At 41.9% G+C, this 27,776-nt stretch overlaps 1 protein-coding gene across 1 annotated transcript; it reads right to left on the bottom strand.

Annotated features, from left to right (window-relative positions):
- Positions 1-192: 192 nt before the first annotated feature.
- LOC131937389 (uncharacterized) lies at positions 193-27,769 on the bottom strand. Its single transcript, XM_059294781.1, has 17 exons — positions 27,590-27,769; positions 16,434-16,494; positions 12,738-12,881; positions 12,331-12,416; positions 10,640-10,751; positions 9,851-9,967; positions 9,300-9,566; positions 8,988-9,170; positions 8,655-8,790; positions 8,030-8,178; positions 7,420-7,563; positions 6,897-7,022; positions 5,103-5,254; positions 2,759-2,860; positions 1,785-1,996; positions 1,269-1,426; positions 193-989 (listed from the first exon to the last, which is right to left on the bottom strand). Exons 2-17 carry the CDS (start codon positions 16,456-16,458, stop codon positions 892-894), a joined length of 2,211 nt encoding a protein of 736 aa, XP_059150764.1. The 5' UTR covers positions 16,459-16,494; positions 27,590-27,769; the 3' UTR covers positions 193-891.
- Between the last annotated feature and the right edge of the window lie 7 nt (positions 27,770-27,776).

The following is a 27,776-nucleotide window of genomic DNA, read 5'->3' on the forward strand; positions in this document are numbered from 1 at the left end:
GACGCCACCGTATCACATCCACCCTTTTAGCACAGTAGCACATCCACCCTTTTAGCACAGTAGCACAGCCACCCTTTTAGCACAGTAGCACATCCACCCTTTTAGCACAGTAGCACAGCCACCCTTTTAGCACAGTAGCACATCCACCCTTTTAGCACAGTAGCACAGTTAATAAAAGAAAGAAAACACACAAAAAATATTTTTGTTTATTTAATAAAACACAAAGCACTGTGTTACTGGATATCGCAGTTAAATCAAATCAAGTATAAAATAGTGACGTCACAGCACAGGGATATGGAGGTCGAAAACTGGACACGGTTGGTCAGTTCACAACAGGAGCTGGTTCTTTACAGGTCACAAGCTTAGGGTCGCAGTTCAAAGGTCAACACACTTGGATATTCACACACATCAACATTTACAAATCATTCAAGTTGACCAATCACAAGTCAACAAAGTTGACCAATCACAGATCGACAAGGTTGGCCATTGGCAAGTCATCATAATCGGCCATCCATAGATCTCTAAAGTTGGCCATCCAAATGTTTATTTACAAAACTTACATCCATTCTATTTTGAGCATACAAGTTCAACACAAGTTGATCAATTAGTTTAGTTGCCGTCTCATTTTGTCTCTTTGAAAATAGATGGGCCATCAAATGATGGCCACTCACAAATGTAAGGGCCATCAAAAGATGGCCACTCACAAATGTAAGGGCCATCAAAAGATGGCCACTCACAAATGTAAGGGCCATCAAAAGATGGCCACTCACAAATGTAAGGGCCATCAAAAGATGGCCACTCACAAATGTAAGGGCCATCAAAAGATGGTCACTCACACATGTAAGGGCCATCAAAAGACGGCCACTTACAAATGTAAGGGCCATCGGCCACTTACAAGTTAAGAATGAGGGATTTCATGTATGCTGCAGCAGCTAAGGCGGCGTAACTCCTCCACTGTTTTTTGTTGCCGTCCTCATAGTCGCACATCCCTGAAGGGGGGGGGGGAAGGGATTGATTAGTTTAACATACCAGACTGTAACCAGAACAGGTCAAACTCAATTTTAAATTTTAAAATGCTGAACATATAAAATTAGCTCGTTTTTAATTAGTTTTACAATTATGGATACAAACATTGGGATGAAAATAATTGAAAGGCCCAGAGTAGGAGATGATAGAAGATGGTGGGAGATGGTACGCTTAATTAACCAAGGACTAATTAACCAAGGTCTAATTAATCAGTGACTAGCTAAGCCACCAGCATGACGTACCTAAGATGACCAGGTAACTCTCACAACAGTTGCCCTCGACTGACTCGAGAACGGCGTCGTGTTCCTGGTGGTATGCCTTGATGCCGTTCAGCTGCGCAAACTCTCTGCGCATCGGGTCTGTCCGCGCCACCTTGTTGCCACAGCCAATCAGACCGTACCTTAAATTGTAAACAAACATGGTGTCGAGATTGCAAACAAGCTGGAGAATTGTAAATAAACAAGTTGCCGAGAATTTACACCCATTGATAGTAGTTTCTTATTTTAAAATAAATAAAAGTAGTTTTGTAGAAGTTCTTAGTACCAGCTCGATAATACTGATGGAAAACTCATTCATTGAATGAATTGTCTAATACAGCTCTAACCCCACACCACTGACTTACCCAGTACAGCTCTAACCCTGCACCACTGAATTACCTAATGTAGCTCTAACCCTACACCACTGAATTACCTAATGCAGGTCTGACCCTGCTCTACTGACTTACCTAGTACAGCTCTAACCCTACACCACTATATTACCTAATGCAAGTCTGACCCTCCTTGTAGTCGCTAGCACCGGTGAGGGGGCGGGGGTGATCGACCTGGATGGTTGAGCCGTCAGCCTTGGTGAGGAAGAGCCTGTCCTTCTTGATGTTGGGCCGGTGGAAGTTGGACTCCTGCCCCCTCAGGATGTCCTTCCCGGCCTCGATAAACTGCTCGAACTGGCCGTCTTGTGTGGGGTTGGTGTCTGCCTGTAACACAGCACAACCATCATGACCAAGACGACCACTACCACAACATTTACCACGACGACCACTATCACAACACTGACCAAGACGACCACTACCACAACACTGACCAAGACGACCACTACCACAACACTGACCGACCACTACCACAACACTGACCACGACGACCACTACCACAACATTGACCACTACCACAACACTGACCACGACGACCACTACCACAACATTGACCACTACCACAACACTGACCAAGACGACCACTATCACAACACTGACCAAGACGACCACTACCACAACACTGACCAAGACGACCACTACCACAACACTGACCGACCACTACCACAACACTGACCACGACGACCACTACCACAACATTGACCACTACCACAACACTGACCACGACGACCACTACCACAACATTGACCACTACCACAGCACTGACCAAGACGACCACTATCACAACACTGACCAAGACGACCACTACCACAACACTGACCAAGACGACCACTACCACAACACTGACCAAGACGACCACTACCACAACACTGACCAAGACGACCACTACCACAACACTGACCGACCACTACCACAACACTGACCACGACGACCACTACCACAACATTGACCGACCACTACCACAACACTGACCACGACGACCACTACCACAACATTGACCACTACCACAACACTGACCACTACCACAACACTGACCATGACGACCACAACACTGACCACGACGTCCACTACCACAACACTGACCACTACCTGTTTCTTCATCTTCTCCACCACGTTCAACAACACGTGCTGCCCAGGTGTAAAGATTCTGGTAGCGTAGCTGTAACCTGAGGAGTTCTTGACTTTCTCCACCTGTAACATTTTATAACATTGGTCATTCAATGATGACGTCATCTGATACACTCTGGTCATTCAACGATAATGTCATTATCTAATACACTCTGGTCACTCAATGATGACGTCATTATCTGATTCACTCTGGTCATTCAATAATCATGCCATTATTCAATATAACATATCTTAACATTTTTCTAATAGGATGGAACAAATATGCACTTATTTCTAATTTTTAAAGGTCGTTTGGAATGTCTGATCTTTGAGGTGGTGTTGTCTCACCTTTGAAATGTCTGTTTTCTCACCTTTAAGATGTCTGTTTTCTCACCTTTACCTTTGAAATGTCTGTTTTCTCACCTTTACCTTTGAAATGTCTGTTTTCTCACCTTTGAAATGTCTGTTTTCTCACCTTTACCTTTGAAATGTCTGTTTTCTCACCTTTACCTTTGAAATGTCTGTTTTCTCACCTTTGAAATGTCTGTTTTCTCACCTTTACCTTTGAAATGTCTGTTTTCTCACCTTTACCTTTGAAATGTCTGTTTTCTCACCTTTACCTTTGAAATGTCTGTTTTCTCACCTTTGAAATGTCTGTTTTCTCACCTTTACCTTTGAAATGTCTGTTTTCCTAACCTTTGAAATGTCTGTTTTCTCACATTTACCTTTGAAATGTCTGTTTTCTCACCTTTACCTTTGAAATGTCTGTTTTCTCACCTTTGAAATGTCTGTTTTCTCACCTTTGAAATGTCTGTTTTCTCACCTTTACCTTTGAAATGTCTGTTTTCTCACCTTTACCTTTGAAATGTCTGTTTTCTCACCTTTACCTTTGAAATGTCTGTTTTCTCACCTTTGAAATGTCTGTTTTCTCACCTTTACCTTTGAAATGTCTGTTTTCTCACCTTTACCTTTGAAATGTCTGTTTTCTCACCTTTGAAATGTCTGTTTTCCTAACCTTTGAAATGTCTGTTTTCCTAACCTTTGAAATGTCTGTTTTCTCACCTTTACCTTTGAAATGTCTGTTTTCTCACCTTTGAAATGTCTGTTTTCTCACCTTTGAAATGTCTTCTCACCTTTGAAATGTCTGTTTTCTCACCTTTGAAATGTCTGTTTTCTCACCTTTACCTTTGAAATGTCTGTTTTCTCACCTTTGAAATGTCTGTTTTCTCACCTTTGAAATGTCTGTTTTCTCACCTTTACCTTTGAAATGTCTGTTTTCTCACCTTTGAAATGTCTGTTTTCTCACCTTTACCTTTGAAATGTCTGTTTTCTCACCTTTGAAATGTCTGTTTTCTCACCTTTACCTTTGAAATGTCTGTTTTCTCACCTTTACCTTTGAAATGTCTATTTTCTCACCTTTGAAATGTCTGTTTTCCTAACCTTTGAAATGTCTGTTTTCTCACCTTTGAAATGTCTGTTTTCTCACCTTTGAAATGTCTGTTTTCTCACCTTTGAAATGTCTGTTTTCTCACCTTTACCTTTGAAATGTCTGTTTTCTCACCTTTACCTTTGAAATGTCTGTTTTCTCACCTTTACCTTTGAAATGTCTGTTTTCTCACCTTTGAAATGTCTGTTTTCTCACCTTTGAAATGTCTGTTTTCTCACCTTTACCTTTGAAATGTCTGTTTTCTCACCTTTACCTTTGAAATGTCTGTTTTCTCACCTTTGAAATGTCTGTTTTCTCACCTTTGAAATGTCTGTTTTCTCACCTTTGAAATGTCTGTTTTCTCACCTTTACCTTTGAAATGTCTGTTTTCTCACCTTTACCTTTGAAATGTCTGTTTTCTCACCTTTACCTTTGAAATGTCTGTTTTCTCACCTTTACCTTTGAAATGTCTGTTTTCTCACCTTTACCTTTGAAATGTCTGTTTTCTCACCTTTGAAATGTCTGTTTTCCTAACCTTTGAAATGTCTGTTTTCCTAATCTTTGAAATGTCTGTTTTCTCACCTTTACCTTTGAAATGTCTGTTTTCTCACCTTTGAAATGTCTGTTTTCTCACCTTTGAAATGTCTGTTTTCTCACCTTTAAAATGTCTGTTTTCTCACCTTTACCTTTAAAATGTCTGTTTTCTCACCTTTACCTTTGAAATGTCTGTTTTCTCACCTTTGAAATGTCAGTTTTCTCACCTTTGAAATGTCTGTTTTCTCACCTTTGAAATGTCTGTTTTCTCACCTTTGAAATGTCTGTTTTCTCACCTTTTAAATGTCTGTGTTCTCACCTTTTAAATGTCTGTTTTCCTAACCTTTGAAATGTCTGTGTTCTCACCTTTGAGCAGTAGATGTAGAGGGCTCCCGTGTCGTCGACTGGCGTGGACACCACGACGTCCCCCAGACGCACGTGCTGTTTATAGTCTGAGTAGTGGGGCACGGCCCCGCCCACCCCCACCATCAGCACGTGCTGGACCTGGCTGAACGTGCCTGCCCGGGGTAAAGTCATCCACAGGTAAACAAGAGGGAATAAAGTCATCCACAGGTAAACAACAGGGAATAAAGTCATCCACAGGTAAACAACAGGGAATAAAGTCATCCACAGGTAAACAACAGGTGATAAAGTCATCCACAGGTAAACAACAGGGAATAAAGTCATCCACAGGTAAACAACAGGGAATAAAGTCATCCACAGGTAAACAACAGGGAATAGAGTCATCCACGGGTAAACAACAGGTGATAAAGTCATCCACAGGTAAACAACAGGGAACTAAGTCATCCACAGGTAAACAACAGGGAATAGAGTCATCCACAGGTAAACAACAGGGAATAAAGTCATCCACGGGTAAACAACAGGGAATAAAGTCATCCACAGGTAAACAACAGGTGATAAAGTCATCCACAGGTAAACAACAGGGAATAAAGTCATCCACAAGTAAAACAACAGGGAATAAAGTCATCCACAGGTAAACAACAGGGAATAAAGTCATCCACAGGTAAACAACAGGGAATAAAGTCATCCACGGGTAAACAACAGGGAATAAAGTCATCCACAGGTAAACAACAGGTGATAAAGTCATCCACAGGTAAACAACAGGGAATAAAGTCATCCACAGGTAAACAACAGGGAATAAAGTCATCCACAGGTAAACAACAGGGAATAAAGTCATCCACAGGTAAACAACAGGGAATAAAGTCATCCACAGGTAAACAACAGGGAATAAAGTCATCCACAGGTAAACAACAGGGAATAGAGTCATCCACGGGTAAACAACAGGTGATAAAGTCATCCACAGGTAAACAACAGGGAATAAAGTCATCCACGGGTAAACAACAGGGAATAAAGTCATCCACAGGTAAACAACAGGTGATAAAGTCATCCACAGGTAAACAACAGGGAATAAAGTCATCCACGGGTAAACAACAGGGAATAAAGTCATCCACGGGTAAACAACAGGTGATAAAGTAATCCACAGGTAAACAACAGGGGATAAAGTAATCCACAGGTAAACAACAGGGAATAAAGTTATCCACAGGTAAACAACAGGTGATAAAGTCAACCACAGGTAAACAACAGGGAATAAAGTCATCCACAGGTAAACAACAGGGAATAAAGTCATCCACAGGTAAACAACAGGGAATAAAGTCATCCACAGGTAAACAACAGGGAATAAAGTCATCCACAGGTAAACAACAGGGAATTAAGTCATCCACATGTAAACAGCAGGGAATAAAGTCATCCACAGGTAAACAACAGGGAATAAAGTTATCCACAGGTAAACAACAGGGAATAAAGTCATCCACAGGTAAACAACAGGGAATAAAGTCATCCACAGGTAAACAACAGGGAATAAAGTCATCCACGTGTAAATAACAGGGAATAAAGTCATCCACAGGTAAACAACAGGGAATAAAGTGTATGCTAGGCGCAAGTTTTCTAGAACAGTGTAACAGTGTACTTTAGACAGGGAAGGGGTGGGAAGTGCACCAAACAGATAAACACAATATACAAGGGGCGTAATTTTCTCCAGTTTCAACATTAGATGAAGGGAAGTAATCACACAAATGTTTGACACACAGATGAAGGGAGGTAATTACACACATTTTTGACATGATGAAGGGAGATAATTACCCAGTAGTCTCGTCACCGTGTTCTCGGCTGCTATGATGTCCCCCTCCACGTCCCCCATTTTGGCCAGTTTTGTCGAGACAACTTTGTGTCTGCCGATGTGTCCTAGGGTGTACACCTGAGACTCGCCTACACGGGGGGAGGAGGGGAATATTTTATTGTACATTCACAAAGATATGTGTCATTGCGATACAAGAAAGGAATAAATAATTTTTAAAATTTACTTTTTCTGTAAGTGAGCAGACGTTAAAAGTGAGACCCACCCTCAGTTTAAAACTTCACCTTAAAAATGTGAGACCCACCCTGTTAAAAACTTGACCTTCTAAAATGTGAGGCCCACCCTGTGTTTAAAACGACCTTGAAAAAGTGAGACCCACCCTCTGTTTTAAACTTGACCTTAAAAAAATGCGACCCTCCCTCGGTTTTAAACTTGACCTTCAAAAAGCGACCCACCCTGTTTAAAACTTGACCTTAAAAAGTGAGACCCACCCTGTGTTTAAAACGACCTTAAAAAAGTGAGACCCACCCTCTGTTTTGAACTTGACGAAAGTTTTTTTGTTCTCGATCATGGCGTCCACGGCCAACTTCTCGTGGTAGAGGCTGGTAACGATGGCGATGGTCGGCTGCTCCTTGCCCGTCAGGGTGGGCAGCTCCTGTACCAGCACCACCTCTAGAACACAAGGCACAAGATTTTATACCAACACGCTTTGCTTTTTTATCATGCAGATTTGTTGAAGCTAGTTTCTTTATCCTCCTGGTCTAAATGCTTGTTCAAAATACATAGAGAAACTGTAACCATCCTCTACCATCAACCTCCCTGCCATAAACCTTACACCTATCCGTGGACTTACACCGCTTTACCATAAACCTAGTCTACACTAAACCTACCATCCTCTACATTAAACCTGTCAAGAACCTCCCATCCTCTAACATGAACCTACCATCCTCTACACTAAACCTACCATCCTAAACCTACCCTCAACCTACCATCCTCTACCCTGAACCTACCATCCTCTACACTAAACCTACCCTGAACCTACCATCCTCTACATTAAACCTACCATGAACCTACCGTCCTCTACACTAAACCTACCCTGAACCTACCATCTTCTACACTAAACCTACCCTGAACCTACCGTGCTCCTCTATCTCCTCCTTGCACTGCATCCTCATCCACACCCCCGGCCCCACCTCCTGCCCCACCTCTCGTATGAGACCTTTCTTCTCCAGGTCTTTGAGCATGACGATGGCTGTTATCCCATCAGACGGCTTCAACTTGCTCAGCCTGTAAGGATGTCAGATTAAGTAGGTCAGTCGTGGGATAAACTAGGTCACTCGTGGGATAAACTAGGTCACTCGTGGGATAAACTAGGTCACTCGTGTGATAAACTGGGTCATTCATCAGGCAAACTAGGTCACTCGTGGGATAAACTAGGTCACTCGTGTGATAAACTAGGTCACTCGTGGGATAAACTAGGTCACTCGTGGGATAAATCAGGCCACTCGTGGGATAAACTAGGTCATTCATCAGGCAAACTAGGTCACTCGTGGGATAAACTAGGTCACTCGTGTGATAAACTAGGTCATTAATTAGGCAAACTAGGTCACTCTTAAAAAACAAACCGAAATCACCTATGAAGCTGTATCATCCATGCAGTAAACTAGGTCATGATTTAGCAAATTGGGCCATTAATATATAGTAGGTTACTCTTGTAGTGAACTAGATCGGTTAGGCAACCTTTAAATGAAGTAGCCACTTACTTGAACAGTTTATCTGTGGGTAAATTGTTGGGGTAAGCGTCCTCCAACACTTGCAACATTTTTTGTTTTTTGGCCAACCACAGCAAGGACAACTTGATTTTATTCCACTTGACCTCTCGCTTTAAATCTTTTTCATCTGGCGAACACAATCAAAGGCTTGCTAGAGCCACATACATGGAAGGTGGGCTTCTAAGGGGACTAACATAGACTCATACTTTCATACATGCAGACACCGTTAGCAGTAGGCACCCGAACCTGCAGGCACCCCAACCTGCAGACACGTTGACCTGTAGACACAGTTACCTGCAGACACAGTTACCTTTAGACACCCACCTATAATTTCAGCAAACTCCCACTGTCCTTTAGACAGCCTGCTAGTGGCCACGGCCATGCTGTTGACTTTAAACTGACGGTTCTCCGGCACCTCCCACCTCAAGAACGTGTGATGTCCGTACTTCGCTCCCTTGCCGACCTGCACGCAGTTGTCTGCCCATGACAGCCAGAAATAGCGAAATTCTGGGGGAAAGAGAAGACAACTATGACAGATACGGTGATTTTTTTTGTGTGCATTTTTAAAATTCTCTTTTGATTTTTAAAAATTAAATGCCAGTTAATTAGCTAGAGGTTATAAAGGTCAAGGCTAACCAGTTTCACTCAAGAGGTTGACAGTGTTGGCCTCAGACTTGACGCCGCCCAGAGAACCGTCCCTGATGTAGGACTTAGTGTTGCCGTCTGCTCCTAGGCAGACCTCGTACGTCTTCCGCTCCACGTCCCCGTACACCGCGCACAGGGCGATCTGCGCGTCACACTTGGCCTTGATCTTGAAGGTCAAGAACGCTTTGTTGTCCACGGCCACTTCCGGCACGAACCGGTAGGTGTAGGAGTCAGGGGTGAACACAGACACAAAGCTTTCTGTAGGAGTCATTAGAGTCAGGGGTGAACACAGACACAAAACTTTCTGTAGGAGTCATTGGAGTCAGGGGTGAACACAACAATTTCTGTAGGAGTCATTAGAGTCAGGGGGAACACAGATACAAAGGTATGTCCAGAGAAACAGCAAAATATATGCCACTGGGGGCGGGACAAAGTTAAAGATAAGATTAAAGTCCTGTGTTACACCAGGGATTAAAGAGGATTAAGTCAGGTAAGTCATGTAACAGGTAACAGATGATAAAAAAAGTTGGCGATCTACTCACTGATTGGAGGCAGATCTTCCTCTTCATCGTTCAACTCTTCTACCTCAAGTTCCAGGCGCTTGACCAGTGGGTAACTTTTTAACAACACTAGCGCCCTCTTGATAAAACCCACGTACTCTGGTAAATATTACAAACTTTTTAACAACACTAGCGCCCTCTTGATAAAGCCCACGTACTCTGGTAAATATTACAAACTTTTAATGAAACTAGCCCTTTAATAAGATAAACACTTCCTGTTCACAAAGTTAAATTCACAAACTGTTTACAAACAGATAATATTGTGAAATTTAGACCAGTTACTCTAAGTTTCTAGAACGATAGGCGGATGACCGCACCATCCCTTGATATGCCGAGGTAACAAAAAATTAAATTTACTTCATTTGCCTAATGGATCGCTAGGTCTAAAGAGGAACTTTACTTTTTAATATTGAAAAGTTTCATAAAGATTACTACTTCAAAAGAGCTATCGCCTAACAGAATTAAGATTGAATGGTGTGTCGGTATGGTTGAGATCAAGTTTTGTAAGGTCGATCAATTCACCCCAAAATTTCGTCAACCCTTTTATTGTTGGAATATCCGTTTACTTAACCCGAACAATACCCTTTCAGTTATTATCAACAAACGAAATGTCGTCTCATTTTTCTTTGATCTTCTATCAAGCTTAGAACACAATGAAAACTACAGGAGTGGAGGCTAACCGAAACTCCTGTAGAAGAAATTACTTGTTCGAGGAAATGACTTATTGGAGAAAATGACGTTCGAGGAAATGACTTGGAGAAAATGACTCACTTCTGGGTAGGTTTGTTGGGCTGATGAGCTCCGAGAAATAATCCCTGAAAGTTTTTTTCTTGGTCACTCCGTCAGCCGTGCCACGAAACCAAAACCTCAGTGCCCAGCGGTCCTGTGGATCAATGGTCAGCACAATCATACAAGTGGTCGTCACAATCATGCAAGTGGTCAGCACAATCATGCAAGTGGTCAGTACAAACATACAAGTGGTCAGCACAATCATGCAATTGGTCAGCACAATCATACACGTGGTCAGCACAATCACACACGTGGTCAGCACAATCATACAAGTGGTCAGCACAATCATACAAGTGGTCAGCACAATCATACAAGTGGTCAGCACAATCATACACGTGGTCAGCACAATCACGCAAGTGGTCAGCACAATAATACAAGTGGTCAGCACAATCATACAGGTGGTCAACACAATCATACAGGTGGTCAACACAATCACACAATGTGGTCAGCACAATCCCACAACAAATGGACACCACAATAACACAAACCGTCAACACGTCAACACAAATACAGCAGTAGTGAGTCAATAAATAAATACACGGATATCAGCATGTCATCGTGACCCATGTGTCGTCTGTCATTGTGTGATCTACACAGACTGCTGTGGACTGCCACCAGTTGTGTTTGTGTGTAGGGTGAGGGGGGGGGGGGGTACGTCTGGTCACACTGCAGAATGTTAAAGGCATGGACAAGTCCTTTTATACAAGTCTTTTTACTGCAGTACCACCACGCAAACCGTGTGTGATTTATTACCCAGCAGCCTTGAGTTAAACTAACATACACACAGCGTCTTGTACACATCAACCACACCCATTATAAGGACAGGGGTGACAAATATGGTGGCAGTACTAGAGAAGCTTTAATGTCGACAGGTCAGGGGGCTAGGACCCAGGACTAGGAACTATAACTAGAAGTAGGAGATTTTTGTCAAGATATCTCAATGCTTTAGACGTCTCAAACAGAAACACCAGAATATTTTACCTAGAGCTTCAAAAACCAATATAGCTGCTGTTGTGAGAAAAGAATTGATTGCCAGGAGCATGTTATTGATTAGCGTGTCTGAATTGATTTTATTGATTTTCGCTGAACTGATGTTTGAGTTAGGTGAAAGTTTATGCTGCTGGATGGTCAACATGTTGAACTAGCTGGTCTGATGCCTTTGTTACATGATAAAACCCGTACCAACACCTGAGGTCACCTGTACCAACACCTGAGGTCACCTGTACCAACACCTGAGGTCACCTGTACCAACACCTGAGGTCACCTGTACCAACACCTGAGGTCACCAACACCTGAGGTCACCTACACCTGAGGTCACCTGTACCAACACCTGAGGTCACCTGTACCAACACCTGAGGTCACCTGTACCAACACCTGAGGTCACCTGTACCAACACCTGAGGTCACCTGTACCAACACCTGAGGTCACCTGTACCAACACCTGAGGTCACCTGTACCAACACCTGAGGTCACCTGTACCAACACCTGAGGTCACCTGTACCAACACCTGAGGTCACCAACACCTGAGGTCACCTACACCTGAGGTCACCTGTACCAACACCTGAGGTCACCTGTACCAACACCTGAGGTCACCTGTACCAACACCTGAGGTCACCAACACCTGAGGTCAACTATACCAACACCTGAGGTCACCTGTACCAACGAGTTGCTTACCTTAACAGAAGCGTTGTTCTGATGTGAGTTGATCAGACACGCCATAAATTCTATCCGACCCTCGGGGGGCCCCACGGTGTCCAGTTCTGTGGAAAACACACAGAGCTTTGGTCAGTGGCTAGAGCACATTAAACAGTGGTCAGTGGTTGGGTCACATTAAACAGTGGTCATTGGCTGCATCAAACAGTGGTCAGTGGCTAAATCACATCAAACAGTGGTCAGTGGCTGCATCACATTAATGATCAGTGGAGAAAATAAACTCACAATATTACAATTAAGCTGAGGATAGACCAGCCCTGACCCCCAGCCCTGACCCCCAGCCCTGACCCTCAACCCTGACCCCCACCCCTGACCTCCAGCCCTGAACCCCAGCCCTGACTCCCCCCCCCACCCGTTTAGACACTCACTGTCCGCCTGTTTGTTGACCAAGATGCCCTTATAAGGACCTCCAGCGATGTGGTGGATCTGGTTGAAGTTGATGTCTTTTCTCTTCACTCTCTCCATCCTCATCATCGCCTGACCGTTGTTCTTGAGGGCCGTCATCACCACCTCTGTGAGATAACATACAATGTAAGACGTCATCACCACTAAACGGTGCTCGAGTTATCAGCTTTTGAGAAACCGTGAGTAAATACTACTTCCGGTTACCGGAAATCGCTCCAAAAAAATAATTAAAAAATCAACATATTTGATTAACTAGTACAGAGTAAATACGACTTTCGGTCACCCAAAAGGTGAAATAAAACTACAAATTATATCAAATACGTATATAAATGAAATTTCATCAACGTAACTTCTTCTTCTTCTTCTTCGTTCTTAATTTTTAGTGTTGGAAGGGATCGAGCCTTATCGGCCAGAGGGTTATCAACCAAGAGCTTTTTGCCGACTCGACCACGCCTCCATCACAATTAAGGCGTCAATTGTTTATGCGCCATTGAGGCCATTTCAGCCTGCTTTTCTTTTCGGATTTGCTTCCATAGCCTTTGTCCAACCAAGAACAAACTACAAGGCAGCAGATGTTTGATTTTGGAGTTGTCTTTCCTAGAAGAATAGTTGTCACCAACTAACGAGCCTCATCTGCCCGAGAACAACATAACTGAAAAGGTACTCTAGTTATCGTGTTTTCAGACCCAAAGACAAAAATGCAAACGGAAGTAGGGAAAACGACGAGATGTGTGAAAATCTTGATTTCTATATATGTTTACCCGACTACAATAAGTCCTCTATAAAGACACCCTATTCTAGAACAATTTAGTGCTTAAAAAATTCCATTGCGGATTTTCAAATAAATTTAGGGTGTTATGTTATATAGTTCTAAACTTCCTGTCACTGTCCATATAATATTAACACAAAAATAAATAACCTTCCGATTACACTGATATAACATCATTATATCTTTTGTAAAAGTAGTTTGTATTGTAAAAAAATTATTTAGGTAAGCCCTACCACCCACAACTCCCTAAAAACGATCTATTGAACCCCCCCCCCACACACACACACACCCACACACACACCAACACACACCCACACACTACATCAAAAACAAAACGTCGAAAAGTTGCCGGTCTGGTTTGGAGAAAGTCACCCACACGACCGTTTAAGCTACACCAAAATATCACCCCCCCCCCCCCGGGCAATCAGCTACCATCTCCAAACCTTGTCCCAGCAATTTAACAAATCCTCCATTCTCTTAACAGGTACACACAACACACAACATACACTAAACACATTCGTTCGTTCGTAGCTTCATCTACACATCCCGCTATGGTAATAGATTCACTGACATCAAAAAAATCTTGCTATTGTAAGAGCAATTTTAGGGCCATAATACACATCAATACATAGTGACGTCATGTCGTGCTGACGACCCATTCTTCATCTGTCTTGATCTGCCTCAATATTTGCGTGTGTCTTGATTTGTCTCAATGTCTGCTTGTCTTGATGTGTCGCAATATCTGCGTGTGTCTTGATGTGTCTCAATATCTGCGTGTGTCTTGATTTGTCTCAATATCTGCGTGTGTCTTGATGTGTCTCAATATCTGCGTGTGTCTTGATGTGTCTCAATATCTGCGTGTGTCTTGATTTGTCTTGATGTGTCTCAATATCTGCGTGTGTCTTGATTTGTCTTGATGTGTCTCAATATCTGCGTGTGTCTTGATTTGTCTTGATGTGTCTCAATATCTGGGAGTGTCTTGATGTGTCTCAATATCTGGGAGTGTCTTGATGTGTCTCAATATCTGGGAGTGTCTTGATGTGTCTCAATATCTGCATGTGCCTTGATGAGTCTCAATATCTGTATGTGTCTTGATGTGTCTCAATGTCTGCGTGTCTTGATGTGTCTCAATGTCTGCGTGTTTCCTTATGAGTCTCAATATCTACATGTGTCGAGATCTGTCTCAATATCTGCGCGTGTTTTGATGTGTTATCACCATCCTGTCTTAATCAATCTCGATGTAAGCTTGTCTTGCTGTGTCTTAATTCTGTCTATCAACCCACCATTGAAAGAGTCCCACGATTAATGTAACACGTATTATTCCGCTGACCCTAATGAATTGTGCTAGATCGATATCCTATAGTTCGCGTGCTTACATAACACGCACATTTCACTGACCTTGTCAAATACACTAGCCTAGCAAATTGTAACACACTGACAGATGTTCACATTCAAAGTACGCATTAAACTATCTGTCTGCTTTCATTCATCAGATGTAGGTCATCGTATGCTTGAGTGATTCGCTCGCTTGTTTATGGTTGAATTATTGCTATTTTTAGCAACAAACGGGATCTGAAGCCTCTAACCCAACAAGTTTAGAAAACATCACTAGTCACTCATCGCCGTGGTTATTTGGATAAGTAAATATAACCCTAACCCTAACCCTGAACTGGTGTTAGTTAGGGCTAAAGGTGACGTGTAGTTAATGTCACGTAGAGGAAGTGTCAGTGACACGTCATCACTGAGTGCTGTCATTAGTACTGGCGCATCATTTGATGAGTTAACCATGGCTGCAGCTAACCATAGCTAGAGGTGACCATAGCTAGAGGTGACCAGAGCTAGAGGTGACCATAGCTAGAGGTGACCATAGCTAGAGGTGACAATAGCTAGAGGTGACCATAGCTAGAGGTGACCACAGCTAGAGGTGACCATAGCTAGAGGTGACCATAGCTAGAGGTGACCATAGCTAGAGGTGACTAGAGCTAGAGGTGACCATAGCTAGAGGTGACCATAGCTAGAGGTGACCATAGCTAGAGGTGACCATAGCTAGAGGTGACCACAGCTAGAGGTGACCATAGCTAGAGGTGACCATAGCTAGAGGTGACCATAGCTAGAGGTGACTAGAGCTAGAGGTGACCATAGCTAGAGGTGACCATAGCTAGAGGTGACCATAGCTAGAGGTGACCATAGCTAGAGGTGACCTTAGGTAAAGGTGACCATAGCTAGAAGTGACCATAGCTAGAGGTGACCATAGCTAGAGGTGGACATAGCTAGAGGTGACCCTAGATAAAGATGACCATAGCTAGAGGTGACCGTAGCTAGAGGTGACCATAGCTAGAGGTGACCAGAGCTAGAGGTGACCATAGCTAGAGGTGACCATAGCTAGAGGTGACCAGAGCTAGAGGTGACCATAGCTAGAGGTGACCATAGCTAGAGGTGACCAGAGCTAGAGGTGACCATAGCTAGAGGTGACCATAGCTAGAGGTGACCATAGCTAGAGGTGACCATAGCTAGAGGTGACCATAGCTACAGGTGACCATAGCTAGAGGTGACCCTATGTAAAGATGACCATAGCTAGAGGTGACCATAGCTACAGATGACCATAGCTAGAGGTGACCCTAGGTAAAGATGACCATAGCTAGAGGTGACCGTAGCTAGAGGTAACCACAGCTAGAGGTGACCGTAGCTAGAGGTGACCATAGCTAGAGATTTTGCAACAGCACTGTGAATGTCAGTTTATTAAAAACCAACATAAGTCATCGCAGTTAACATAAGATCTGCATGTGGATACGTTTGTGAATACGTTTGACCATGATGTGGTGACATGAGACCTACCTGTGGATAAGTTTGTGGATAAAAGTGTGGATACGTTTGACCACGATGCCCCTACCTTCTGTGTTGTCTTTGGTTCCCATCTCTCACACCGTCAAATGTCTCCAGTCCTGTTGGTGCTGGGAGAACAAAACACAAGCATAAAGTACTCTACTTGCTGGGGAACAAAACACAAACATAAAGTACTCTACTTGCTGGGGAACAAAACATACAGTACTCTACTTGACTCTACTTGCTGGGAGAACAAAACACAAACATAAAGTACTCTACTTGCTGGGAAACAAAACACAAACATAAAGTACTCTACTTGCTGGGGGAACAAAACACAAACATAAAGTACTCTACTTGCTGGGGGAACAAAACACAAACATAAAGTACTCTACTTGCTGGGGGAACAAAACACAAACATAAAGTACTCTACTTGCTGGGGGAACAAAACACAAACATAAAGTACTCTACTTGCTGGGGAAACAAAACACAAACATAAAGTACTCTACTTGCTGGGGGAACAAATCACAAACATACAGTACTCTACTGGTTGGGAGAACAAAACACAAACATAAAGTACTCTACTTGCTGGGGGAACAAAACACAAACATAAAGTACTCTACTTGCTGGGGAAACAAAACACAAACATAAAGTACTCTACTTGCTGGGGGAACAAATCACAAACATACAGTACTCTACTGGTTGGGAGAACAAAACACAAACATAAAGTACTCTACTTGCTGGGGGAACAAAACACAAACATAAAGTACTCTACTTGCTGGGGAAACAAAACACAAACATAAAGTACTCTACTTGCTGGGGGAACAAATCACAAACATACAGTACTCTACTGGTTGGGAGAACAAAACACAAACATAAAGTACTCTACTTGCTGGGGAACAAAACACAAACATAAAGTACTCTACTTGCTGGGGAAACAAAACACAAACATAAAGTACTCTACTTGCTGGGGGAACAAAACACAAACATAAAGTACTCTACTTGCTGGGGAACAAAACACAAACATAAAGTACTCTACTTGCTGGGGGAACAAATCACAAACATACAGTACTCTACTGGTTGGGAGAACAAAACACAAACATAAAGTACTCTACTTGCTGGGGGAACAAAACACAAACATAAAGTACTCTACTTGCTGGGGAAACAAAACACAAACATAAAGTACTCTACTTGCTGGGGGAACAAAACACAAACATAAAGTACTCTACTTGCTGGGGAAACAAAACACAAACATAAAGTACTCTACTTGCTGGGGGAACAAATCACAAACATACAGTACTCTACTGGTTGGGAGAACAAAACACAAACATAAAGTACTCTACTTGCTGGGGGAACAAAACACAAACATAAAGTACTCTACTTGCTGGGGAAACAAAACACAAACATAAAGTACTCTACTTGCTGGGGAACAAAACATACAGTACTCTACTTGCTGGGGGAACAAAACACAAACATAAAGTACTCTACTTGCTGGGGGAACAAAACACAAACATAAAGTACTCTACTTGCTGGGGGAACAAAACACAAACATAAAGTACTCTACTTGCTGGGGGAACAAAACACAAACATAAAGTACTCTACTTGCTGGGGAAACAAAACACAAACATAAAGTACTCTACTTGCTGGGGGAACAAAACACAAACATAAAGTACTCTACTTGCTGGGGAAACAAAACATAAAGTACTCTACTTGCTGGGGGAACAAAACACAAACATAAAGTACTCTACTTGCTGGGGGAACAAAACACAAACATAAAGTACTCTACTTGCTGGGGGAACAAAACACAAACATAAAGTACTCTACTTGCTGGGGAAACAAAACACAAACATAAAGTACTCTACTTGCTGGGGGAACAAAACACAAACATAAAGTACTCTACTTGCTGGGGGAACAAAACACAAACATAAAGTACTCTACTTGCTGGGGGAACAAAACACAAACATAAAGTACTCTACTTGCTGGGGAAACAAAACACAAACATAAAGTACTCTACTTGCTGGGGGAACAAAACACAAACATAAAGTACTCTACTTGCTGGGGAAACAAAACATAAAGTACTCTACTTGCTGGGGGAACAAAACACAAACATAAAGTACTCTACTTGCTGGGGGAACAAAACACAAACATAAAGTACTCTACTTGCTGGGGGAACAAAACACAAACATAAAGTACTCTACTTGCTGGGGGAACAAAACACAAACATAAAGTACTCTACTTGCTGGGGAAACAAAACACAAACAAAAAGTACTCTACTTGCTGGGGGAACAAAACACAAACATAAAGTGCTCTACTTGCTGGGGGAACAAAACATACAGTACTCTACTTGCTGGGGAAACAAAACACAAACATAAAGTACTCTACTTGCTGGGGGAACAAAACACAAACATAAAGTACTCTACTTGCTGGGGGAACAAAACACAAACATAAAGTACTCTACTTGCTGGGCGAACAAAATCCAAACATAAAGTACTCTACTTGCTGGGGGAACAAAACACAAGCATAAAGTACTCTACTTGCTGGGAAACAAAACACAAGCATAAAGTACTCTACTTGCTGGGGGAACAAAATACAAACATAAAGTACTCTACTTGCTGGGGAAACAAAACATACAGTACTCTACTTGCTGGGGAACAAAACACAAACATAAAGTACTCTACTTGCTGGGGGAACAAAACACAAACATAAAGTACTCTACTTGCTGGGGGAACAAAACACAAACATAAAGTACTCTACTTGCTGGGGGAACAAAACATAAAATACTCTACTTGCTGGGGGAACAAAACACAAACATAAAGTACTCTACTTGCTGGGGAAACAAAACACAAACATAAAGTACTCTACTTGCTGGGGAACAAAACACACACATAAAGTACTCTACTTGCTGGGGAACAAAACACACACATAAAGTACTCTACTTGCTGGGGAACAAAACACACACATAAAGTACTCTACTTGCTGGGGTAACAAAACACAAACATAAAGTACTCTACTTGCTGGGGGAACAAAACACAAGCATAAAGTACTCTACTTGCTGGGGGAACAAAACACAAACATAAAGTACTCTACTTGCTGGGGGAACAAAACACAAACATAAAGTACTCTACTTGCTGGGGGAACAAAACACAAACATAAAGTACTCTACTTGCTGGGGGAACAAAACACAAACATAAAGTACTCTACTTGCTGGGGGAAAAAAACATAAAGTACTCTACTTGCTTGGGGAACAAAACACAAACATAAAGTACTCTACTTGCTGGGGAAACAAAACACAAACATAAAGTACTCTACTTGCTGGGGAACAAAACACACACATAAAGTACTCTACTTGCTGGGGAACAAAACACACACATAAAGTACTCTACTTGCTGGGGAACAAAACACAAGCATAAAGTACTCTACTTGCTGGGGGAACAAAACACAAACATAAAGTACTCTACTTGCTGGGGGAACAAAACACAAACATAAAGTACTCTACTTGCTGGGGGAACAAAACACAAACATAAAGTACTCTACTTGCTGGGGGAACAAAACATAAAGTACTCTACTTGCTGGGGAACAAAACACAAGCGTAAAGTACTCTACTTGCCGGGGGAACAAAACAAAAGCATAAAGTACTCTACTTGCTGGGGGAACAAAACACAAACATAAAGTACTCTACTTGCTGGGGGAACAAAACACAAACATAAAGTACTCTACTTGCTGGGGAACAAAACACAAACATAAAGTACTCTACTTGCTGGGGGAACAAAACACAAGCATAAAGTACTCTACTTGCTGGGAAACAAAACACAAACATAAAGTACTCTACTTGCTGGGGGAACAAAACACAAACATAAAGTACTCTACTTGCTGGGGAAACAAAACACAAACATAAAGTACTCTACTTGCTGGAGAACAAAACACAAACATAAAGTACTCTACTTGCTGGGGAAACAAAACACAAACATAAAGTACTCTACTTGCTGGGGGAACAAAACACAAACATAAAGTACTCTACTTGCTGGGGGAACAAAACACAAACATAAAGTACTCTACTTGCTGGGGGAACAAAACACAAGCATAAAGTACTCTACTTGCTGGGGGAACAAAACATAAAGTACTCTACTTGCTGGGGGAACAAAACACAAACATAAAGTACTCTACTTGCTGGGAAACAAAACACAAGCATAAAGTACTCTACTTGCTGTACACCAAAGCAAAGTTTGATTTAAGTCAATTGTACAGGCATTAATAATTAATTTACAAGTATTAGACAATAATACAATTAATGATATAGTCCATAAAGCTATAATTTAGTCAATAATACAAATAATAATTCTATCAATTATACTTTCAAAGAACCGAAAGGTCCCGAGTTCGAACCCCCGACAGGTGAGACTCGATAGATGGGGACAGCTACCCGTCCAGGAGAGACAACTCCAAAATCAAACAACTGCTGTCTTGTAGTTTGTTCTTGAAAAAAACTAAGGAAGCAAATTCAGAAAGAAAGGCAAGCTGAAATCGTCAACGGCCGATATGGCGCATATCAAGTTGACACTTAATACTTTAATTGTGTCGGAGGAAATCCCGTGGAGCATTACAATTACAAAGGAAGAAGAAATATTTTCATAGGAACTGTTAAACTGGCACATTTAATTTTTTAAATCCACTTCTCTCAGATATTTTTGGAGGTAGATGCTTGACCGATACACATTTAGTCACTAGGTAGGCTCAGTGTTAACTTGGTCCACACATTTAGCTATTCAACTCGGCTGGAGCAGCTAAGCGCCATGTTGCAGTAAAGCAACATTAAAGTGTAACATGAAAACTAGGCCGGCCTTGCACAATCGAGCAAGCATATCGCCATGTGTACACAGCCATAAAGCCCCGATATCTTGGCATTGTTAGCCTAGGCCAAACAAACCAAATTTATGGTCTAGAAACGTTCAATGTGGCAACTCTGACTTCCCGCCTACACGTAGTCTAGCAGGCACCACAAGAGGCACTTCCGCTTCTTTCAATAGTTTTAGAACTGTCAAGTCAAGGGGATATTTGCCCGATTTGACTTTCACGTGTGTGTGTGTGTTTAGCTAATACAGGGATTATATTAAAACAAGCACTAAATTTACTAATAGAGGGGTTAACCTAGGGGTTGCTGTGTGTGTAGGGGGGGGGAGTAATGCTGGGTGGATGATGAGACATGGGATAGCAAGTGTTGTCAATGGGATAGCAAGTCTTGTCAACAGATCTGGGATAACAAGTCTTGTGAGACGCCCTGTCTTGTATATCCTGTTTCCAGAACTGGTTTAAGTTGCCCACTCGTCAATACAAGAATGGAGGGGAGGGGGGGGGGGGGGAACTAAGACGTGTTATCTGCCGGTTGGGGTAGGGGTGGGGTGGGGTGGGGTAGGGGTGGGGTGGGGTGGGGTAGGGGTGGGGTGGGGTGGGGTGAATCCAGACGACACACAGAACAGGTTGTTTAATCCCTGTCATCAGCAGGCGGTCCCACGTCTGCTATGTGGTATCACACTTCTGCACCTTTCAATTTCTGGGCATGCTATTATCCACGGGCATGTAAAACTCGGCAGGGTTCCAGTATAGACTGGCATGACGCTATTAGCGGTCTCGTTCGTTCGTCGCAGATAAAATCTGTGAGGCGGGGTGGATCTATCAAAACATGATTAAGTTTTGAAAATTGAAACGTTTTTAAGTTGATTATTTAAATCTTCAGTGTGTACTCATCCAGCTTTACCTCAGCATGAAGTTCAAGTAACATTCAGTCAGCTAATTACCGCGACCCGCCCCACCCTGGTACTTATTGTGACATGAGAATAGCGCCACTTGCTGCATGAGTAAGTTATAAATAAACTCACGTGCGGCGATCGATTGAACTATTTACCTCGGTGTGAGCGGTACTTTAATTCTAAACGCGGGATTGAAATATTCGTGCTCAGAAAAACCTAGGACAACTCGAGCAGTAAAGAAAGTTTAGCATAACGGAAGGAAAAGTTTGACCTAAAGATTTAAAGACTGAAACACTGGCAGCGACAATAAAATGTAAGTGTTAGTGGACCGAAAACTCAAACAGCACGCAGTAGGGGCACCAGGCATGCAGGGTGTTGCGTTTTTTTTTTAGGTCGAAGACGAGGACCAAATCTAGGATCAAGACTGGAATAAAAATTGAGGACCACATTAAGGACCAATTCTAAGACTACATATAGATCTAGGATTAAATGTAGAACCAAAAAGAGAATGATATTTCTCTTTAAAAATAAGAGTTCCATTCCTAAAGCCGTTGACAAATGGTTCAGAAGACATTAAAAAACACACCCGATACAGCTACACACTTGACAATTAAACACCTGACAGTTACACACCTGACAATTACACACCTGACAATTACACACCTGACAATTACACATCTGACAGTTACACACCTGACTTTTAAACACCTGACAGTTACCGCACATAACACTGAGCACACCAAACTGCCGATCCTCGCGAGCTGGCCAACTCGTTTATAACACAAACGGAATAAAACACTATCTCGACAAATCTGCTACTGAATCAGATAAGGGCAAATAAGAATGCACCTGAGGTCAAAGTTTAAAGAAATTGTATTTTTATTTTAAATAGCGATATTGGAAGCATAAGGTTTAGAAACAGATGAAAATTGAATTATCGATAACTACAAAATGTTCATTTGTAACAAGCAGCTGTAACAGATGGTGCCCTTCTGGTGCACTCTTTTATTCTCAGCTTTTGGGGCACTCCTTAATGCCCAGATTCTGGGGCACTCTTTAATGCCCAGTTTTGGGACACTCCTTAATGCCCAGTTTTGGGGGCACTCGTTAATGCCCAGTTTTGGGGGCACTCCTTAATGCCCAGTTTTGGGGGCACTCCTTAATGCCCAGTTTTGGTGTCAGTTTTATCAAATGGCAGTAAGTAAACAAATGACGCCAGCAGACGGACAGTCTGACCCAGGTGAACGTTTCCCATAATTCCTCAGGCCCTCTGGGTCACGTGTAAGAACAATGTCGATACAGTCCGTCTGATTGATTGAAACGTTTCCCATAATTCCTAAGGCCCTCTGGGTCACGTGTGAGGACAATATCGATACAGTCCGTCTGATTGATTGAAAAGTTTCCCATAATTCCTCAGGCCCCTGGGTCACGTGTGAGAACAATATCGATACAGTCCGTCTGATTGATTGATTTCTCGCTCCTTAAAGTCCGCTTTCAATTGATTGATATGGGCATAGATGTGTGAGTGTGTATGTCTCTCTCTCTCTCTCTCTCTCTCTCCCTCTGTGTATGCTGGTGTATGAGTGGGTATGTGAATGAGAGTGCTCACGTGCGTCTGTTGTGTGTGTGTGTGTGTGTGTGCGTGTGCGTGAGCGTGCGTGCGTGCTAATTTTGATTAAAAGTTATTTGGATTTCCCAGGCAGTTTTTATTTTGTTTGTAAACTTATTGATTAAATGTTGCAAAAAAAAAAAAAAAAAAAAAACCCAACAACATTGATGTGACGTTTTTAACAAATGAAGATTGTGCATATTTGCGCGCGCACACACACCACACACACATATACACACACAGTATTGTGATCATAATAAGCAACATTAATGCAATATCAGCTAGTGGTAGCACTAAATAGCGAAAGTTCTAATTAGAAATCTAACTTAACGGCACGTCGTGCCGGATGTAGAGGAAGTGGTCGCACATATTTTACGTCACTATCCTGGGGCAACGGGGGGGGGGGGTCTTTTGTGCCGATGGAGGGTTAAAGGGGTGTGACTTTGCATGGTATTCGATTTGTAGGCCAACATTTTAAAGCACACACATGTTAATTTCATTAAAATTGTTATTATTTAAGGACACTAACTTTAGGACGTCATAATAGGAGGTGTGGCTTTTTGTGAAATGTGTGAGGGGGGGGGGGGGGTAAAAAATGTAATCATAGGCGAATGGACGACAACTTGAGAATTTTTTTCCCTTCAACTTAATCGCGGTGCACAATAAGTGATACACTCGGTGACATAATGGGTGACACAATAGGTGACACAACGGGTGACACAATAGGTGACACAAGGAGTGACTAGCCTTGGCTCCAATCCACCACAATACCAGTCAACGTTGGTAGTTGGTAGTGTAAGGAGCACCCCGTTATAAGAGATTTGTAGTACCAAAGTTTGATCGCAGTGACGGTGTGTTGTGGGGCTATAATGTGAGGGTGGTGATGATGTGGGGAAGTGTTTTATTACGTTACATAAACTGGATGATTTTTGTAAGTTTATTGTATTGTATGTGCACAATCTGGTTTTATAAAGGCTGTCTGTTCTGTTTTTCCGACTGGTTTAAGAAGTTTTTCTTCTTGAATCTTAGACGGTGGCCGTCCCAGTGTCTTAACGGGGTGTGACTTAGAGCAGTGGTTCCCAACCTTTTTTGAGTGGCGACCCCCTTTTATAAAAATTAAGTGACCCGCGACCCCCATAGAATTAAAAAGCCGAAATTAGTATGGAAATTAATAAGCATTAAAATAACATTTTCTAAGAGACTTTCAATATGAACTACTCTTGATAACTGTTTTAATACCAGGAGTAAAATTGCATACTATTCACTAAATATTCGTGGTTAATTTTTTTTTAAAGCATTTTTTTTTGTTAACGCCAACCTATGTCATTATCATTATCTTAATTTTGTTTTTAATCGAAAAATAGTGTTGAAAATCTATTCTCGAAAAGTCAATCAATTTTACGTTTGGGTATGAATGGTGAATACTACACCAAAATTGAGTGTGCAGTTTATCTTACACGGAATCATTCTACAAATCAAAGAATTCATCTTGATTCAAGATGCCCAGAAATTTCTTCTTTCAAAATTTTAATTATCTCACAATTAGATTCATCTACCACACTGCAGAGTTTCTCAAATTTACAATATTTTCAAGATTTATTTTCTTCGCCGATTTTGCAGCTTTGATAAAAATGCCCCGAGATAATCATGGAAAGTGATAATATTCGTTCATTTTCCCTGAAGCTTCAGGTTATGCTTATGTTGATGTTCGAACACATCTGCTAGGTATGATACTTTCTCCAACCACTCTATGTCGTTTTAAGTATACCAAAAGGTCTTGTTTCCTTTGCATTTCCAAGAACAATTTGATTTCAGATTTCAATTCAAAAACACGATTCACAACAATTCGTTTGATAGCCAGCGCACTGTAGTGTAGAAGAGCAGAACCTCGTGATCTTTATTCAGGTCTTCGCTCAGTTCTTTGAAGGCTCCAGATTTTATATAATTTACCACTTATACTAGCAATGGAGTCTTGATGGCCATTGGTGAGGGCAGTGGTTAGGGGGCTAAATCTTTTCTACTTTCTAAAAGCTCGATTTTGACCTAAACATAGATGGTGCACCATCCGTACAAACCCTCACAGCCGTTTTAACCCATTTTAATCATCCAATTTAAAAAAAAAACGTATTTATTTTCTCCATGCTATCTTCACAAAAGAGCAACTCTTCTTTGCTATCATCTGAATGAATATAGACAAAGACCAGCAACTGCGAACACGAACTCACGTCTGTTGATTTATCAACTTGAAAAGCAAACAATGGTGAAAGCTTAATTTCAATTAAAATGTGTTATTTAACATCTACGGACATGAAAGAATTAACTTCACCATCTTCAACATGCAGCGTTTGATAAGATTTTCTCCTAATACTCCTATTGTGTTTTTTTTTTTTTTTTTTGCTTGGCATTTTCTGTCGCGACTTCGTGTGATGCTTGCACTAATGCTGTGTTTCCTTGGTGAAAACTTCCTGTTCGATCAAGTCTCTGACGTTTGCAACTAGCTTCATACCGACGAAAGAACTCCATATCTTTTTTGGTGTGTTTCGAATGACTCGTCTCAAATGACGTTTTAGTTTTGAAGATTTCATAAACTCGTGACTGAGAAAAACTTTGTACAGTACGCTTTGCTTCTTCTCTATTCCCTTTCCGGTGATGTTAGTGAAGCCGAATTTCAAAAATTCTTCTAAATATTTATGTTTGGTTTCAAATTACTAAGGTTTAGTATACCAGTTGGCGACCCCCCAGAAAGCCCTTCGCGACCCCCAGGGGGGTCGCGACCCCCAGGTTGGGAACCCGTGACTTAGAGGAAGGTGGTGACAAAAGTTAGACCAATAGTTTGGCTTTTGTGGGGTGTGGGCCGTATAGGCAGCACGTGGGCCACTAGCTAGACTTTTGTGGGGTGTGGCCATATTGGTAGAACGTGGGCCACTAGCTTGTCTATACCTGGCCATAAATAAGCTCCTAACACAATCTGACACACATACACTGGGATGTAACTGGTTTAATTCACTGGTTATGGTTGGGTTGGTCTCATTAAAGCGCGTATTTTGAATGTTAGGCCAATGTTTACATTGAGAAGATACCGCTACTTTTTCGTTGGTCCTTGTGAATGATATATATGGCTAGGGACCAATGCGACCTCGATACGTGTTTCAAATAATTATTTTACCTCTGTCAGGCATAGTAGTGTAAACATTAGTTTGATTTATTTGAAGAGCATTGTAGATCGAAAGAAGAAAACCTAACAGTGCGGAAAATCTGCCAGATTTTTTAAAAGGAAAGTCCAAGTATAATATTGACAACTTTTTAAACAAGAACAAAATAACGAAACGTAAGTTTTCTTAGATTTGTCGTCCTTTCATGACATCAATTCTAGATCTACATTGAACTATTTATCAGCTGTATGTTATAAGATAAAAGCAACAATTTATCTAATCCTCCTTCCCCCCCCCCCCCCCCCCGTCAAGCCGTCAACTCGACTAACTGAGACGTCGCAAAGATTGTTGTCTACGAAGATCAGCCGATACCTGCCGGTTTGGGTTACCATTTGAAAGCGTGTTGACGTCTGCTTATTGGCAGTCAGACGGAACTAGGTCAAACTGTGTCACAGGTGCTTGTGCTTGTCAACGAAATCATGACCCCACTGACCCTAGCCCTACCTGACCCTAGCCCAGCTCTAAACCTAACCTTAATCCTAGACCTAGTTAGGGCTTACAGTACAGTGTCGAGTATGAGATTAGTTTGCTTCTATTAATAACACAGCCGGCTCACCTAAAGGGAGTGTCTATTGTCATACAATGGCTAGATACAATACCACAAAACTTGTCTAGCTCTCATTTAAACAAATTTAAAAAATCCACAACAAAAACAACTCACTTGGATCAGGTTCTCTCGTGGGTCCGCGTGTTGCAGGCAGCCACTCGTGTCCTGGTTGCACATGAAGTTGTTGTCGTCCCCTCACCGGCCTGTCGCGTCTACCTCTCCCTTACATTCCACCGCTGTTTGTATGCGCGCGGATCTGATCGCTTGTGTGGGTGTGGTTGTGTTGTGTGTGTGTGTGCAC

The sequence above is a fragment of the Physella acuta genome, unplaced genomic scaffold, assembly GCF_028476545.2.
Source record: "Physella acuta isolate Inbredline_101_S28 unplaced genomic scaffold, ASM2847654v3 ptg000017l, whole genome shotgun sequence".
Lineage (NCBI taxonomy): Eukaryota > Metazoa > Mollusca > Gastropoda > Physidae > Physella > Physella acuta.

Excerpts from the sequence above, each read along its gene's own strand:
- LOC131937389 (XM_059294781.1), bottom strand. The coding sequence starts at position 16,458 with ATGGGAACCAAAGACAACACAGAAG. Across the intron at positions 7,023-7,419 it reads CGTCAAGTTCAAAACAGAGG|GCGAGTCTCAGGTGTACACC; the intron begins GTGGGTCTCACT and ends CCCCCCGTGTAG. Across the intron at positions 990-1,268 it reads GAGTTACCTGGTCATCTTAG|GGATGTGCGACTATGAGGAC; the intron begins GTACGTCATGCT and ends CCCCCCCTTCAG.